General features: G+C 41.6%; 1 protein-coding gene across 1 annotated transcript; it reads right to left on the reverse strand.

The window, feature by feature from the left end:
* Window positions 1-815: 815 nt before the first annotated feature.
* Window positions 816-2,165, reverse strand: LOC145661497 (uncharacterized). Its single transcript, XM_081726814.1, has one exon. It carries the CDS (start codon window positions 2,163-2,165, stop codon window positions 816-818), a length of 1,350 nt encoding a protein of 449 aa, XP_081582940.1.
* Window positions 2,166-18,425: the final 16,260 nt, after the last annotated feature.

An 18,425-nucleotide genomic window follows, 5' to 3' on the forward strand; every position in this document is an offset into this window, starting at 1 on the left:
TGTAGTTTGTGTTTTACTGGCATTGATCTTAAGCCTCCATTTATCACACCAGAGGACAAATGTATCTATCGCCTCCTGCAGTGCTGTGTTGAGTTGGTGAACAGTGCGACCTACGGCAAGAAAGGCAGTGTCGTCGGCGTATTGAAATAAATGAACGTTGTGAGGATGTGGAGGCATATCTGCAACATACAGCAGGTAGAGTAGGGGAGAGAGCGAAGAACCCTGTAGTACACCGGAATGTAGGAAGATAGGATGAGATGATTGTTGATTAATGAAAACGTATGCGAGGCGTCCAAACAAGAAATTATAAATGAATCGAATGTATGCGAGGGGAAGGCGAAAATTGAGTAACTTAGAGAGAAGTCCTTTATGCCAAACTTTATCAAATGCCTTTTCCAGATCAAAAAGGACCAGGCAGGATGGTTTTGACGTATTGTAGTGATTAGTAATGTAGTTTAGAAGACGCATGAGCTGATCATTAATACTGAACTGTGGGCGGAATCCTGCTTGGTGGACTGGCAAGAGGTTGTACCGTAAAAGATGGAGATGAAGGCGTTGTACTATGATTTTTTCCAGAATTTTAGTGAAAACCGGGGTTAGCTGAATCGGACGGTAAGAGGATACTTGGTCGGGAGGTTTCTCTGGTTTAAGAAACATAAGAACTTTAGACGTTTTCCACTGAACGGGTATATAGCCAGTACGAAGGATAAAAGTATAGATCAGGGCAAGAATATTTATCAGAACAGGTGGGCTTTCTTTCACATGGCGATAAGAGATGTTATCGATGCCGGGTGCTGTGTTGCGTTTGCGGGTAACTACATGCTTGATCTCGATAGGAGTGATGGGGGCAGTGAGAGCTTTGTGAGAAGAGACTGTGTGATGCACGTTTGTTGAAGATGTGGAGACCAAAAGTTAAAGTGATCTGTAGGATGATGACGAAAATGACGTGTAGCTGACATAGGCGTAAAGATATCATGTAAATAGGTAGCGAAGGCATTAGCTTTATCTTGGTCTGAGTGGAGTGCTTGATCATGTAAAATGAGTGGATAGGATGTTCTCGTGAATTTTCCGGTGAGGGCGTTGAAACGCTTCCAATATTTGGTAGGGTGGGATGTATCAGAAAGAGAATTGCAAGCCTTGATCCATTGTCGTAATTTATAAGCTTTAACATAGTTTGAAACTGTACGGTGGAGGGCTCGGTGATGTTGAAGAGCTTCACGGTTACCAGATCGCACATATTCTGTATAAAACTGACGGGAGCGCTGTATGAGAGTAAGATATTGTGGGGGTAGTTTAGGTTTATGGGGTGAATAAGTAGATTTAGGAATGAACTGTTCGGAGGAAACTTGTATATGTTTAGTGATATGATCTAGGATAGAGTATAACTCATCTTCCGTAGTGGGAGGAACGCATTGCTGAAGAGAGTGACTTAAGTAAGTTCGATACTTCGACCAATCTGCTTTATCATAGCGGGGGATTAGTCTGGGAGGGGGTGGTGTGTTGGTGATAGAGGTAGTGGATACTCGGAGGCTGAGTTTAATTGGGACATGATCACTTCCTATTGGATCTAAAATATCGATGTGAATACGGTGTGATAAAGAGGATGAAGTTATGGCGACGTCAGGAGTAGTATTGGATTCCGGGCGGGTGGGTTTAGGTAAAGGATGAATTATACCGGTCGTAGTTGTGACAATGAAATTTGTGAAAGTTGTCTCATCTCTATCAGAGCGGCTGTGAAAGTTAATGTCTGCTAAAATGATGTAATGACGGAAGTTGTTAGAGATGTAGTGAAAGAATGATAGTGGAATTGTGTGACCGGGACGAACATAAATGGTGGATACTGTTACACATAATGACTTATAATATAGAGTAGTAATGAGATGTTCTGGTAGGTTTTGAATCGGAGCGGAATGAGTACGATGAGGTATATGAGGTGAAAAACCTATGGCAACGCCACCATTAGCACGGCGGGCTGGTATGGTACTATCATGGCGAAGAATGTGATATCCTGAAAGGCGGCAAGTGAGCTTGGGTGTAAGATGAGTTTCATTCAGAAGGAAAGTATTGACTTTTTCTTGTAATAGAAGTTGTTCAAACAGAATTTTATGAGTGAAAAATGAGCGGATGTTGAGGAATAAGAATATGAGAGCCATGATAATAGCCATAGTGAAGATAGATTTAGACAGCAGTTGTAAGTGGAGTTGCATGGAAATGTACGTAGGGGCCATTATATGTAGCATGGAAGTCAAGATGGAAAAGGTTGCGAGCGGCATGTTGAACATGCTGTAACATGAGTGGCCGTGCAAAAGGTTGGACGTTCTGAAGGGTCAAAGTGATGAATGCTAATAATTGATGAAGGGTGACATATTGATTGGGTTCCAGTGGTGTATCCACTGTTTGATTCTGAGCGTCGTGAGTACGTAATGGCACTACGAGCTCTGGTTTAGTCTCTTCGGGAGTATGCCGAGATTTACATTTATAACTGTAAGTTGGATGAGATCTTTCGTGGCAGGTATTACAAGTAGGAGCTTGTTGAAGATTAGTGCAGGTGCGAGTTGGATGTGGTCCAGAGCAATAGCCGCATTTGAATTGGTTTGTGCAGCGATCAGTGGAGTGCGTATTGTATTCCTGGCATCTTTCGCATCTAAGAGGAAGTGGTGCTGGTGATCGTGACGGTTCTACACGATGTCGCTTTTTGAAGATGAATACTCCATTATCTAGTAGATCGTTGATCGTTTCTTGTGAAGTGGTCAAGATCCGGACCATGTAGGTAGGCCCCTGGTTATTCCGAATACGGATACATTTTTTGAAGGAATAGGCTTCCTCTCGTAGTTCATCTTCAATCTCTGCATCTGTTATCGACGGATCAACCCCGCGGACCACTACCGACATGGTAGGTGGTTGGCGTGGGGGTGGGCGCTGTTTCTGCTTATTGTTAGCGAGTGGAGAAAGTGTTGCGGTTTTTCCGAAGATTTCGAAGCTATGTTTATCTCGGATGGTTGTAGCAAAGTTTGGTGATGATGACTTGATGATGAAGCCGTTCCTGGTTTCTACTATTTGTGATATCTCAGAGCGTGGTCGGTATTTCAGAAGTTGTTGAAGAAGAAGTTTCGAATTCCGGTACTTCGGATCGTAATTTTGAAGAAGATAGCTATAAATGTCCGGTTTCAGCTTTGGAGGAGGCAGAGGAGGAAATTCCTCGTCAATGATGAGACGGTCATCGTCGGAACTAGAGATGCTGTGGGCATCTGTATGGTATTTCTTGGATGGTGGCGATCTTGACGACGGTACTGGGCAGCTAAGAGGTGAGCGAGATCGATCTGGGCTTGTTTCTGCTGTAGACTTTTCCCTACGAGGCTTCCGCTTTTCCGTCTTCGTCGAGATAGTAGAAGGTCTGGAAGCTGATGGTCCTGAAGCCTGTCCGGTATCCATAGCCAGATACCATAAGCGATGTGAAATTATACACTGCTAACTGTGAAGTGATGGAAGCGAAGCGAAACGAAGGAGTCAGAATTGATGAGCAAAAAATACACAATAATAGTGTACTTCAGCAGGCTTCCACTTGGGTGAAACCCTCGATCTCTCGTAACTAGCTCCCTTTTAGAGGGCTACACCCTCTCTTAGGTAGGAGAAGTGAAGGTAATATGGTAAAGATGTAACGCATGGTTGGGCTAAAGTAATTTATTTATTTATTTATTATTACTAGAACTAGGACATTATGATCTTTTCGATCATAATCATACTTGAGTGGTAGGTATAGTGTTTAATAACATAAGAGCAGTGACATAATAACGAGTATAATTGAACACAACATAAATATAAATATGATAATTATAGAAATATAAATATAAGTGAGAAAACAAAGCAAAACATGAGAAGCCAAAAGTAAGATGTGATAGATTATATAAATAGATGAATGAAGCGTTACTTTACATATATATGGTTGTTAATAAAGGAAAATACATAAGGAAATAATCAGACAGTATATTATAAGCAAAGAACATTAATGATCATAACGAAGGATGAAGTATAGCATGTACGATACAGATGATCTAGTAATGGGCGTGAATAATGTGGTGAGGTGCATACACAGGACAACACGTGGGTGATGTTAGTTAGGCAAATGATTTTATCTTCAGCCTAGGGGCTGCTCTAGGCAATGATGAAAACGAATGAGGCCCATGTTAGTAATTGATGGTAATCACTGTGCTGGTAATGATGGGTGAATGAGAGGAAGATGTTCATGAATGACGTAATCGGCGATGATAAGTAAAGCGGGATCTAACGGTGGTAGAGTATAGTGATATAAGGTGAAGAGAAGTGAAAGTGGAGAATGATAGTAACGGTGAGGTGTTGGGTGAAGTGCTAAATAACGCATTGTATCCTGAAGTAAAGGATGTCGGGTTTTGAAACGTTTGGTGATATATGTTAGCCGCAGCTTTTCAAGATAGTATTGTAAGGTCGGAAAAGTAATTCGGCGGTACAGTTCCTCTGTGGGACTAGGTAGCTTGATACGGAACGCTGTACGAAAAGCATGGCGTTCTAAGATTAAGAGTTTATTGTAAAATTTTGTCGGAGCAGCTAACCAAGCAGTGAAGCCATACGTGAGGACTGGTCGTAAAAAAACTTTGTACGTATTTAGTATGGTGTGTGCTTTAAGGCCCCAAGTGGTACCAGTCAATCGTTTCAAGAGATTAAGTCTATTATAGGCTTTAGTAGTAACATTTTTCAAGTGGTGCGACCAGGTAAGGTGGCGGTCGTATGTAATTCCCAGATATGTAACAGTATTACTGAGTTGTATATGCACCCCATCAACATGGAGAGAGAGTTTTCGTGGATTTCTACGGAATTTGGAAGTTTGTCTGGGTGGTAAGAAAACTATGGCCTGAGTTTTCGCTGCGTTAATAGTAAGCCTCCAGAGAGTACACCAGGTGTAGAAGCTTTCGATAGCAGTCTGTAAGATAGTATTGATCTGCTGGATAGTTGTTCCAACTGCTAGAAGGGCCGTGTCGTCCGCATATTGAAAGAGGTGTACTTTATCTGGTAATCGGGGCATATCGGCTACATACAGAAGATATAGTAAGGGAGATAAAGCCGACCCTTGCGGTACTCCAGTGAATAGAAAGATAGGGTGTGATAATCTGCCACGTACGGAGATATAGGTGATACGATTGATAATGAAATTATATATGAGGCGGATATATGAGATAGGAAGCTGGAATTTGATAAGTTTATATATGAGCCCAAGGTGCCAGACCTTGTCGAATGCTTTCTCCAAGTCAAATAACACTAAACAAGAAGGTTGAGCTGAATTATAATGTTGTGTGATGATCGTTGTGAGTCGGAGTAGCTGATCGTTGATAGAGAAGGCTGGCCTAAAACCTGCTTGTGTGACTGGGAGTAAGTTATGATCGGCGATGAAAAGATGTAATCGTTTAACCAGAATGCGCTCTAAGATCTTACTGAAGGTGGAAGTAAGTTGGATAGGTCTATAGGATGCAATATTCTGCGGCGGTTTGTGTGGTTTAGGAAACATAAGCGTCTTGGATGTTTTCCAAGCTAAAGGAAAGTAGCCAGTACGCAGTATGAATGTGTAAACATTCGCAAGAAGAAGCAGAAGCGAGATAGGACTTTCTTTGATATGGCGATATGTCACGTTATCGAGACCTGGTGCAGTATTTCGTTTGTTATGAAGAACTTGTGAGATTTCCTGAACAGTGATGGGAGCAGAGACAGCAGCATTAGGAGGTAACATATGAGTAATATTTGGTTGAAGTTGTGGCGATGAGGTGTTAAGTCTGTCTGCTGCATGTGGTGCGTTGTCAGTTGGCGGTGTGAAAATTTCTTGTAAGTGGTCTGCAAATGCATTGGCTTTATCTCGATCAGTAGAAATAGGTGTGTCGCCTAATAAAATAGGGTAGGGTGTAGTAGTAAACTTCCCACACAATGCATTAAAGCGAATCCAGAATTTTGTAGGATGCGATGTTTCGGATAGATTGTTGCATGTCTTCACCCAGGAGCGAAGTTTATATGCTTTGATGTAGTTGTGAACTGTCCGTTGGAGTTGTTTATGATGTCGGAGTGCTTCTGGATTGCGAGTGCGAAGATAGTCTCGATAGAACTGGCGTGAACGTGTGATCATAGTGATGTATTGAGGCGGAAGCTTAGGTTGATAGGGAACGGATTGGGTGGTTGGAATGTATAAGTTGCTGGCTTCTTGGATTGCAGTGGTAATGATGTCTACAGTCTGAAATAAATCATCGCTTGTGGTGGGTTCGGTTAGATCTCTGGTGAGGTCTGAAATATGTGTACGATATTGATCCCATTTAGCTCGATCATAACGCAAGCTCACTCGCAATGGTAACGAAGAACTAGTTGTAGCTAAATATGGTTTATAGACGAGCTTGATGGGTGCGTGATCGCTGCCCAGAAGATCAAGGATTTCGACATTGCAGTGTGAGACAAGATTTGCTGAGGCGATGACTATGTCAGGCTTGATGTTGGAGATGGGACGTGTAGCTTGCGGAAGATCAAGAATGATTCCAGTAGTGTGCGTCGTTATAAAGTTAACAAAATTGGTCCGGTCACCATCGCTGCGGCTATGCATATTGAAGTCAGCCATGATAATATATCTATTGAAGGTGTTGGAGATATATTGTACGAACTGCTCAGGTAATGGATGGTTTGGTCTTATATATATGGTTGCCAGTGTGATGATGATATTTTTGAAATAAACAGTGGCAATCAGGTATTCGGGAACCGCTGTTGCAGTATAGTGATGCTGGCGAAAAGGGATGTGAGGAGAAATCCCTATGGCCACTCCCCCATTAGCTCGAAGTGTAGGTAGAGGGTTTGCAGAATGAAGCATGGTATATCGTGGTAAACGACAAGAGCGAGAGCTTGTAAGAAATGTTTCATTAAGTAGGAAGACTGTTACATGCTCTTCGAGAAGAAGCTGTTCAAATAAAATTTTGTTCTTTGGTAGTGACCGGATGTTGAGAAAGAGAAAGGTTAAAGCCATGATATTAATCGATAGTAGTAGCATGTGATTTATGGAAATGGACAGTATTGCCGGAATATGTTGCAGTAAAATTGACATGGAAGGTTGTTTTTGCTGCTATAATGATTTGTTGTAGAATATGAGGCCTAATGAAAGGATGAATATTTTGCAGAGCTAGTGTCAGAAACGTTAGTAGCTGGTCCAATGATACAGGAGCGTCAATTGGATGTGGAGTGGTTTGAAATGGCGTCGGTGGTCGCAAAGGAACGACGAGTTCAGGATGGTCCTGAATAGGGTCCGGCTTTGCCTTACACTTATAACTGTAGGCCGGATGCTGTTCATTACAAGTGGCGCATTTTGGTGGTAATTGTAAGTTGTTACAAGTCCGGGTGTTATGTGGACCAGCACAGTAGCCACATTTACTTATGTTTTTGCAATCAGATGTCTGATGAGCATTGTAAACCTGGCATCGCTCACAGCGGATAGGCATAGGAACTGGTGTTCGTGATGGCTCTACTCGGTATTTATGGTTATAAATGTAGGCTCCTGATGCCAATAGCTCATCGATGGTGTCTTGGTGGTTTGTGAGTACACGAACCATATAAGTAGGGCCTTGGTCGTTTCGAATTCGTAGAACTTTCGTAATAGTATGACCTTCTAGCTTGAGCTCCTCTTGGACCTCTTCATCTGTATATGAGGGGTCAACCCCCCGAATCACAACAGATAACAATGGTGATCGTTTCGGTGGTGGAGGCTGTTTACGTGTGGAAGAGTTCAGTGCTTGAATCTTCGCGTTGGAACCAAAAGTGTCAATAGGCACTTTGTTTTTTATTGTAGCGAGCAGAGTTGCGTCCGGAGTTTTTAAGATTATACCATTCCTCGTATGGACGATTTCTGATATAGCTGCCCGAGGGAGGTACTTACGTAGTTGTATGGCGACAAACTTCGCATTGCTGAATTTTACGTCGAAATTAGTTAGTAGCATTGAATGAATGGAAGGTGAAGTAGACCCGTCAGAATTATTCGAAGATGTAGCTATGTCCATTGGAACTTGGCTTACATCTGGATTTGAAGAGAGATGTTGCTTTTTCGTAGGCGGAGATTGTTGTAGCCGTTCGGCGTAACTGTGAGTCTGTTCTGATGCATGTGGTGATCTGCTGCGAACAGAGTCAGAAGAAAGAACCGAAGTGGCAGAGGCAACTGAGGCTTGAGAACCTCGCCGCTGCTGCTGAGATTTACTAATAGTGGAGCCGACGTGACTTGGATCCCTACGGGTCCTGACCTTCGTGTTGTTCTCGGTTGGTCCAGCTAAGACTTGCGGTAATCCTGTATGCTTGCCTTTCATCGTTCTGCCTGATCCTAGCCGTGGGTCCGCCATCGAAAAATCCGCCCCTGGGCTGATGCCCAAATGAAATGATATGGTACGCTTACAGATGTATAGTGATGAACTAAGCTTAGCTTAGCTTGAAAGTGTGGTTTTGTGTCGAGTATCGGACAAAAGTCCCTGACTCGATGACAGCTATAGAAAAGAAAATGATTAGACCTGTGGGGGTGAGTTAGAATATGAGATACGACGACGTCATGTGACCTTCAGCTGCAACTGTCGCAGTGAGGGGAAAGTGTGGGTAAAGAGTTATGCTACAACCGTGGCGTCCTGTAAGTTCGTCGGTGTGTATGCGCTGTGCCAATGGTTGCTATAGCGGGATTGACGTGGCGGGGGAGGTTGGCCCAAAAACGAGTATGGTGTTGATGTAACACGTCCCGGATAGGATATATGTTTAAGTCCTCTAAAAGTTGACGATTGCGTGTATATCGGTCATGGCCTGTTATGATACGAGCTGCCCTGGTTTGCACACTCGCGACCGTGCGCAAGTGACTGAGTGCCGCATGTTGCCATGCTGGACATGCGTAGGTGATTGTGGACAAAATTACCATTTTAAAGACGTGGAGTCTTGTTTCATGACTTAAGGCACTGCAACGCAGAATAGTATAGAGGGCAGACAATTTTCGAAGGGCTCGGTGTTTAATGTCCCTGATATGAAGACCAAAAGTAAGGCCTCGATCTAATATAACTCCCAAGTATTTAGCATGCAGACGGTGCGGAACTTCAATGTTGTCATAGTATAAACGATGGATGGCTCTGCTGCGTCTTTTGCTATAGCAGACTGCAACGCTCTTATCCGCGTTGATTTTTAGGCGCCAGATGGTAGCCCAACGTTGAAAGACATTGAGTTGGCGCTGCATGTAGTGGTAGGAAAGATGAAGATTGCTGCTGTTCGTAAAGAAAGCAGTGTCATCGGCGTATGTTGCAGGAAAACAGTGTGGCACAATGGGTAAGTCTGCGGTGTATAAGGTGTAAAGCAGAGGTGAAAGAACCGCGCCTTGAGGCACACCAGCTTGAATTGGTTTGGGAGCAGACTTGGTCTGTCCCACAGAGACATGGAAAAAGCGATGAAAGAGGTATGAAGTGAGGAGTTTGAGATAAGGGAAAGAGAAACCTTGTAAGCGAAGTTTATAAATGAGGCCTGGTAACCACACTTTATCAAACGTCTTCGAGATATCAAGGTATACACCCACAACATATTGTCGTCGATTAAAAGAGGTAGTCAGGTGGTCGACTACCCTCACTAATTGGCTTGTTGTGCTGTGGTTAGCACGAAAACCAAATTGATGGTGGGGGAGTATATCTAGAGCGGTGACGTGCTCGTGAAGTCGGGCGAGAAGCACTCGTTCGAAGAGTTTGCTCACATGAGATAATAGGCTAATTGGTCTATAGTTTTCTGGGAGTGTCGGATTTTTACCTGGTTTAGGGAGAAGAATGATTTTCGCTTCTTTCCAAGCACGGGGAAAATAGCAAACCTGAAGGATGCCTGTAAATAAAGCAGCAAGATAGAGGAGTAGCTTCCGTGTCCCATGTTTCAGTAGTTCTGGGCGGATCTGATCAACTCCAGGCGCTTTTTTGTTGGGCAAGTGACAAATTTGACGCTCAACTTCCCTTGGTGTTACGACCTCAGGCAGGGGAAGTATTGGTTGAAAATGGAGCATGCGCATAGTGGCCCGAACGTCCTGCTGAATGTGGGGAACGACAGGAGTCGCATTAGGTGTAAACTGGCGCTCTAGAGATGCAGCAAATAGGTCTGCTTGCCCTTGGTCGTCATGTATGACCCCATGCGGACCTTGCAGTATTTGAGATTGACGAGAAGTCTCTCGGCGCTGGAAAAGGCGGGAATACTGCCAGATTTTAGTGTCATTAAGTGTGACCCCACGAAAAAGTGTCTCCCAGTACTGCTCGGTTTGTCGTCTAGTGATGGTCTTGATTTTGCGGCTTAAGGTGTTCCAAAGTGTTTTGTAGAGTGGATGTCTGGTGCGCTGCCAAGTACTTCGAGCCCAGCGTTTGAGATGGATATAAAGACGAAGTAATGGAGAGTCACATTGTGGATCGGACTGCAAGTCAGGAATTATTGATGTGCTGAGGGAGTCAGCCGTACCTAGAGCAAGTGTGAGATGGGCGACCGCCTGATCAATTTCCGCAGGAGAATTTGGACGAGCGGCTATGTCGAGCAAAGAGTTTAATTCCTGCTTATAGACATCCCAGTTCGTAGTTCGGGAGATATGAGCGGGTGCAGGACGGGAGATATGACGATGCGAAATTTTGAAAAGGACCGGATCATGATCTGAGTCCAGTGCTGAGATCACGTAAGGACGTGTAGCTAAGATGGTATCTTTGCTTAGAACTATGTCCAACACATCCGGTTCTCCGCCTGCTTTAGGATGGTGAGTTGGATCAGGTGGCCCATAGGCAATGAATGGAGATGTGTGCAGATACCGGTGTATTATTCGTCCGTTTTCGTTGGAACGTCTGGAGTGCCATTCCCCATGTTTTGCATTGAAGTCCCCTGCCAATATGATTTTGGGGCCCAAAGTCGAGATGGCGTCGAAATCATTGGGATCTAAGTCATGTGCTGGAGAACGGTAGCCCGTGACCAAGATGAGAGGAATCCCGGGGAGGAAGACTTCTATAGCAAGAGCTTCTAGTGTGTGTAACTGGGGTAAAAGGAGTTGTCTAGCCTTGAAACTTCGTTTCAGGGCAATCAGTAATCCTCCTTTCCGTCCTTGAACTCGATCGAGACGAAATAATTGGTAGTTGGGCAGTCTCCAGTGTGTAACCTGGGCAGTGAAGTGAGTTTCCTGTATGAGTATGATATCAACCTGATGTTCTGCTAGAAAACGAATTAGGAGACGCTTCTGGTCGGTAAGACCATCTGCATTCCAGGTGACAAAAGTTATGGTGTGATGAATGAGTGGTTGGTTAGAAGCAGCCATCAGCAATCATGTCAGCGAATGTCTCTATGACGACAGCAGCCTTAGACGCAGGATCCGTGGCTTCCCGAAGTCTAGTAAATCCCTTTTTGAGATGAGAGATAATGCGGCCAAAGTTGAAGGTTTTGATGTAAGTGAGGAGTGAGTGGAGATTAAAGTCATTAACGGATGGTGTAGACGCACTATCTGGTGTGCTGGACGTAGAGGGAGCATCCTGATTTGGTGGTGGAGGACGGTCGCTGCGAGGTGCCTTATCATCCAGTGAAGTTGATGCAGTAGGACCGGAGCTGCGGCTAGAAGGAGTTGATTTCTTGAGAGCATCTGAGTAGGAGCGAAAGACGGGACAACCGCGATAATTGGCTGGATGGTCCCCTCCGCAGTTTGCACAGGTTGCTGGCGTGGATGCATCTGGTTTGGCACAGGCTTTTGTAAAATGACTTTGCCCACACTTGACACATTTAGGTTGAGCTTTGCAAGTGTCCTGTGAATGACCAAGGCGTTGGCACCGGTAACACTGCAGAACACTCGGCGGTCGATACGGCTCAAATGTAACTTTATAATGAAGCAAAGCTGATTCGTTATAGATCTCTTGTATATTTGGAGTTTTCTCGAGGGAGATGAGAAAAAGGGGCATGAGAACCCTATCTCCACCAGTGGGGCCCCGACGAGACATTTGATGAATTGTGAGTGGCTTAAAGCCTAAGGTGAATAGTTCAGACTGAAGGTCGACGACGTCTGTATCAATGGGCAATTTGCGAACGACAACCTTTAGGGGTCGGTCACTTTTGGCGATGCCAGTAGCGTATTCAGTTTTCGTCTGTTCGCAGTAGTTTTTTATAGTTGTGAAGTCGTCCCTAGAAGATACCTGAATCACGATGCGTTCTTTGTTATGCCGAACCTGAGGCGATTCTCTGAGGGTCTTGGAAAGGCTTTTGGTGAAGTTGTAAGTGTTTTTGATGCCGTAAATGTAAATAGGTGGTGGTTTAATCTCTTTGGTGCTTTTGGGCCGTGGCTCTATCACAGGAGACTCGTCAGCTGTGAGAGTAGAGAGAGGCTCAAATCGGTTGCTCATCGGTAAAACAGGGAAGTCTGATGAATTTTGTTGGCTCAGTGTGGACTCCAAGGACGAGCGACGTCGCTTGGGTGTAGTAACCAGGGTAAAGTCCATGGCATTGTCGTCCTGCGGTGGAGCAAGGGATGGAACGTCAGTCGTTGACCGGTTAGTCGAGGATGATCGTGACTTGGCAGTAGCGCCGGAGGTGGTGGGCCGCCCCAGCGGGATAAGGAAGTCCTCAGGCCGGTATTGAGATCGGCTGACTATCTTCGTTGGGATTTTGGTCTTCTTTTTCGAGATGACTGGCTTGGACGTAGCCATCATAGGAGCTCGGATGATGAATGGAGCTGATGTCAAAAGTATAAGCTACCCTCCGAAGAGGAGAGTAACTTAATTAATCGTTTAGCCAAGAGGAATAGCTAGGTCGTCAACAGAAATAATCAATTTGATGTGTTAACCTCCGTGGAGGTATTAAATATAATTCGACGGTTGTTTCCTCAGCCTCATAGAGGCAAGTAATCCAACCGTATATACGAAGATCGCGACTAAAATAAACCTAAGTGATAAATAAGTGCCTAAGTGGGGATCAATACCTAAGTGACTTGGTTATTTTTCTCCGCCAGCTACGGATACCCTATTTTTTTTACCTGGTTAGAGATTCCAGGTGGCCAGTTCATGAACTAACCTAAGATATTAACATTTCATACTATTGAATCACATCTAAGATTTGCGATAATTAAATATGAAATTTATTTGAAATGAGATAACAAGGTTCGATATAGAAATATTTTAAATATTCGTGTAGGCAAAATTTTAGTTAATTTCATTAAATTAAACTTCCTTACATTTAAAACAAATTCATTTTTATTACCGCCTGGATAATTTCACCACGTACTCGTGACATCTAGCGTCAATCAGTTGAATTACGCTTAAACACGCATACCGCAATCAACATATATAAATCGTGAATTGTAAGAAATTATTACGTGATATGAAAAAACTAATGTCAGTTTCGGTTTCAGCATGTTCAAATACATATAAAACACCCAAAATTATAAAAACAACAGAACCTATGCGGCCCTGTGTTATCAAAACAAACCTTTGATCATCTCATCAGTTTTCGATAGTAGAACGCTAGACATTCCAGGATGTACTTTTCGTTCATTTCCCAGCGGACGGTCATGCGTTTAGCGAAATCTTACGCTTTGTTAAAAATACATATTTTATCACTTTTGTAGTCAAAGTTTCGCCTGTAAAAACTTTTTGTAGGTACAATCTACCTCCAATTTAACATTTTCAACAGACTGTATAACATCAATGACGTCAAAATTTGTTCTTCGCCTTCACAGTTTGAAGGAAAGGAGGTGGCAGGTAATCACATTTTGATGAAAAAAAAAACATCAAAATAATAGCGTAGTAAATGGCTTTACAGGGAAATTACTTTTAGGTGTAGAACTACAGCTACACTACCAACAAACGATTGTGTCGTATTATTTGCAAATCAGTGCTGAGAGATGTAGTTCTACCTTCTGCATTGAACATGTTAAGAGACAGTTTGAAAAGTATTTAAGTACATTTCAAGTTATCAAATCAGCTAACTTCTTTTATTACTTCACATATACTGCAAGAGTTTTGTGTTATTCTTGTTGTAGACATAGTTCATCTATTTTTTTTATCGCATACTGTACACTCATGCCCAAAATTATTGTCGCATGTCTATAAATATGTTTTTGTAGGAGTATATTTCATAACGAATTCGCCCGGTATTTCTTTTTATAATGTTAGTATGTGTATAATCGGCAAAGACATGTATTTGGCAAATTTCGTGTAAAACGTGCAGTAAATAAGAACAATAAAACGAAAATAAAACTTTCTTGTTGTTTATTTAGCAACATTTTGTTTTACTCCTTCTAATTTTCGTATTTATAATTATTTTCCTATGAAATTAACCACAAATATACTTTTCCCGGTTATACACATATTACCAGTATCAAGAGTGCCCTGCTAAATCATTATCAAATTATTTTCTTACAAGAAGACAGAAGACAGAATGTGCGACAATCATTTTGCACATGATTTACATGACACCACAGAATTATATTTGTTTACAGTAGAGCGTCGATTATCCGAAGTAATTGGGGGACATGGGTGTTCGGAAAACTGGTTTGTTCGGATAATCGAACTGTACATTTTTATTTGCCATGCGCGGAGCGGCACGCCTCAACTCTAAGCTGGCGTAGCTGTTGCTGTGAACAGCTTTGATGCTGCCGCTACTTCTACAGCCAGTGCCAAACCGACAGAAGTATGCTGATTGTTGAAACACAGCGACTGGCGGCTTGGCCGGTCAGCGGCGCCTTATGAAGGCCTCATTAGAAGCAGTGTTCCGCCAGCGGTGGCTCAGTGCGGCGACTACTGTGGGAAACTTGGTTTGGGAGTGAGGGGGATGATGGACGGTAGGGTGGGAGATTAACAGGTGCGAGCGAGTACACAGTTCGGTTAAACGGTCGTTCGGTTGACCGACGTTCGGATAATCGACGCTCTACTGTATTTCGAAGCAAAGGCTTAAGTCACCTATAAAAGCTTCTTCAAAAATAAGATGTAACTACATTCTAGAACTGACGTTACAGTAAAACTTAATGATTATAACGTTATTCAAACATAGTTGTATTTGAAGTGCTGCAATTTTGATTTTACTGACAAAATAACAACAAACACAAAGTTATAAGTTATGTACAACCTATAACTCTAAGATCTGTTTCTAATACGAGATTACATATTATTCAAATTTTCCCTGCATAATAGTGCAATATTTGTAATAAAACAAAATAGATGCAAGGGCGCCATCCTATCTGTTGATACGAAAACAGTAACTGATTTTTTAAGGAACTAAAACTATTATATCATTATACTTATTTTAGGTTTTGAATGTTTTTTTAAAATATATAAAAACATTAAGCCTGTTGTGATATATATTTTATATAACTTAGATATAGATGTATATACTAGTAGATATATATATTGCATCTATCTATATATCTATTCGTCTAACTATGTATATAATTATATATATATCGCCGTAACTTAAATTTTTTCTGAGGGAGGCAAGCATTAATACGCATATTTGGGCCCCCTAAAAAGTTATTCTAATTCTTGGACTCCTCTTCCCATCTTTCTCTTATTCGATATGAGCCCCCGAAGCCTGTGGGACCTCCCGTACGGCAAGGTCTGCGGGGCCCGTTTTATACATGAAAAATTAATCAAAGGGACAGTATTGATAAATCTCAAAGCTATACGAATAAATATTATTTCTAGGACCCCTAATAGGAAACATATTATTTTTGAAATGGGTCCAGGACTCATTTTTGTTTTATTGAACTTTTGTGTGCTGCTTTGTTTATGTAAGGTAGTGAACCAGTTTGATGCTTCATTTATAATATCATGTTCGTATCGTATGTGGAGTAAGAAAATTTTGTCTTAAAATGGGCGCCCCTCGAACGGCATGGAGCTTCCCTGGGGGCAGTTGCACCCTGTCCCACCACAAGTTACGGCCCTGTATATATATATATATATATATATATATATATATATATATATATATATATATATAACCTATAAAATCAAGATTTAGTGAAATATTTATTCCCCTTCACTTCTTTGGTCAGTCTACAGGACTTCAGAGATTATTTTACCGGAAAAAGTTCAATTGTTAATATATAGCGGAATTATTTATTTGTTAAAAAAAAACATTTACTACGAAATGCTATGTATAACTACTCAAAACACCTATCAGATATTGATATAATTATTCAGTAAAATTTAGTTACTTTACTTCATTTCTTGTTCCGCTATAGGACAGGAAATTCAAGACGGTCCTCGCCAAACACCTGGTATATTTATGGATTTCACTTAAAAAAGAATGTTGTGTCTTTGCAACATGTGTTCAGGCACACATTTGATGTAAAACCATCTTCGGAAAATATATTTTAAAGCGGTAACGATTTTGTGGACGAAGGATGCATCTATGACAAGCGAAAAGTGCATTCCAGCAGACCACTAGTGCTACAGCAAGTTGTTAATCGAGTGAAAGAAACCTCTGTGCGGAGCCCCAAGAAATCTATGCACATAGCTATCTAAGAACTGCAAATCCTGTTACAAGACGGTTAGCAAACTTTCTCTCAAACGCGTGCATTTCATCTGTTTATGCTGCAAATGGTGCAGCATTTGAAACCTGAAGATAATCCAGAGACTATAGTTCTGTTCGAATCTCCAACAATTAGTCGCAAATGATGATAACCTGATGTCCAAGATCATTTCCAGTGATGATGTATGATTTCCTTTCATTAGAAGATGAAGATCAACGGACACAATGTGCGAATATGGATACCAGAGAATCCCCAATCCACGGTGGAGGTGGAACGTGATTGTCCCAAGTGTAATATTTTTGTGCTATATAAGATAAGATAATTTATCGATCTTTTCGTTTTTACCTGTGCATGGTATGTAACTACAACAACTTACTGAGGTAGATGACTTAGTCTTTCATCAAGATAGAGTACCACCGCTTTGACATCACAATAACCGTTAAGTTTATTCATAAGCTCCTGATAAACAGATGGATTGGTCGTGTTGAACGAAATGCCCAAGTGTTTTTCCAGTGACCTGCTAGGTCAAATAAGGTATCAAAATAAATCACGCGAGATACGTTTCGGAGACTGCGGAGTGAGCTTGATTATCGAATTGATGTTTACTGCATACCATTTGGGACTCACATCCGATAATGTAATGAACATATAGTATATTAAACGTTATGTGTTCAGATACCTTTAGGCAAAAAATTAACATATAGTATATTTAACCCTTTCGGACCCAGGCCACGTTTGGCGTTTTTTCTTCATTTTCAGTTAGTGACTTTTTGCTCCAAAACCATTTACCCGATTGATACGGTTAAGGACTTGTTTCTTTATAAGACGGATGTGGCTATTTTTTGTTGTACGTTACATTGCAGTGTTGCCAAAGGGAGGAAAAATATTGAGGGAAATCTGGGGGTTAAAATTTACAAAAATTTCCTAACCGAAATTCTAGATTTTTTGTAGCTGATACCACTGTTGCCAGATGGGTTCAAGTCACCAAAAAAGCTTTGGTGTACTGACAAGGTACAGTGAAAACCTGAAGTCGCTGGCTGCCACACTAAGAGAGAGAGAAAAAAATCTATGTCATCATACACATGCTATTTTGACATTTTTTACACCTCGGAAACAAAAATCAACAGATATGCCAGGGGTATAGCTTCCCTAATTATCCTATTGAAACTTCTTATGGTACGTGCTGTAGGCCAAAGAGAAGGCTCTCAGACAGGGATACCTTTGTTTACGTTTGTTCCAATGTAGCCAGCAAAAGGAAAATAATATAGGGGAAAAAGGAAATTTTTCGAATTTTTCACCTAAAATCGGGAATTAAAATTTTCTGTAGCTGGAAATATTGCTACCAGACAGACAAAAACTACCTTACAATAAACTTTAATATCCCACTAATATATCTTACAAGTATCGTGCCGATATCGAATAAAGTATGCACGTCATTTAAAAAATCTCAATATACCTAAGAAAATCACAATTATCTTACCTCTTAGAGAACAAGGTCTACCGTAAACCTCAATTGTACTTCCTCTAATTATCCATGTGAGATCTTCTATGGTGTGCTGTGTAGACCAAGGATGAGCCTTGGTCTACACTCTTAAAATAAACACTGGTACACCACTAATATATCCTACAAGTACCATGGCGATATTTAAGAAACAAGGCTTCTAATTACAAAAAAAAAGAAAGAAAGAAAAAAGATTAAACAGAAAAGTAGAAAAAGCAAATGTTAGAACCCAAAACGATCTGTACTTGATTTTCCTTAGAAAGGATGTATAGGTACGGATTTATAAACAAAAACTTCGAAAAATTTGCCCAAATTTAGGGAAATATTACTTTCCCTAGTTGGCAACACTGTGGTCAGGTCGGTCCGGTACAATTGATGTCAACAATTAGATATGTATCCGAGGTATCT

The sequence above is a fragment of the Thermobia domestica genome, chromosome 10 (assembly GCF_964235325.1).
Source record: "Thermobia domestica chromosome 10, izTheDome1.hap1.1, whole genome shotgun sequence".
Taxonomy (NCBI): domain Eukaryota; kingdom Metazoa; phylum Arthropoda; class Insecta; order Zygentoma; family Lepismatidae; genus Thermobia; species Thermobia domestica.

Bases quoted from the DNA above. Each gene is read 5' to 3' on its own strand.
- LOC145661497 (XM_081726814.1), bottom strand. From the start codon at position 2,165: ATGGCTATTATCATGGCTCTCATATTCTTATTCCTCAACATCCGCTCA.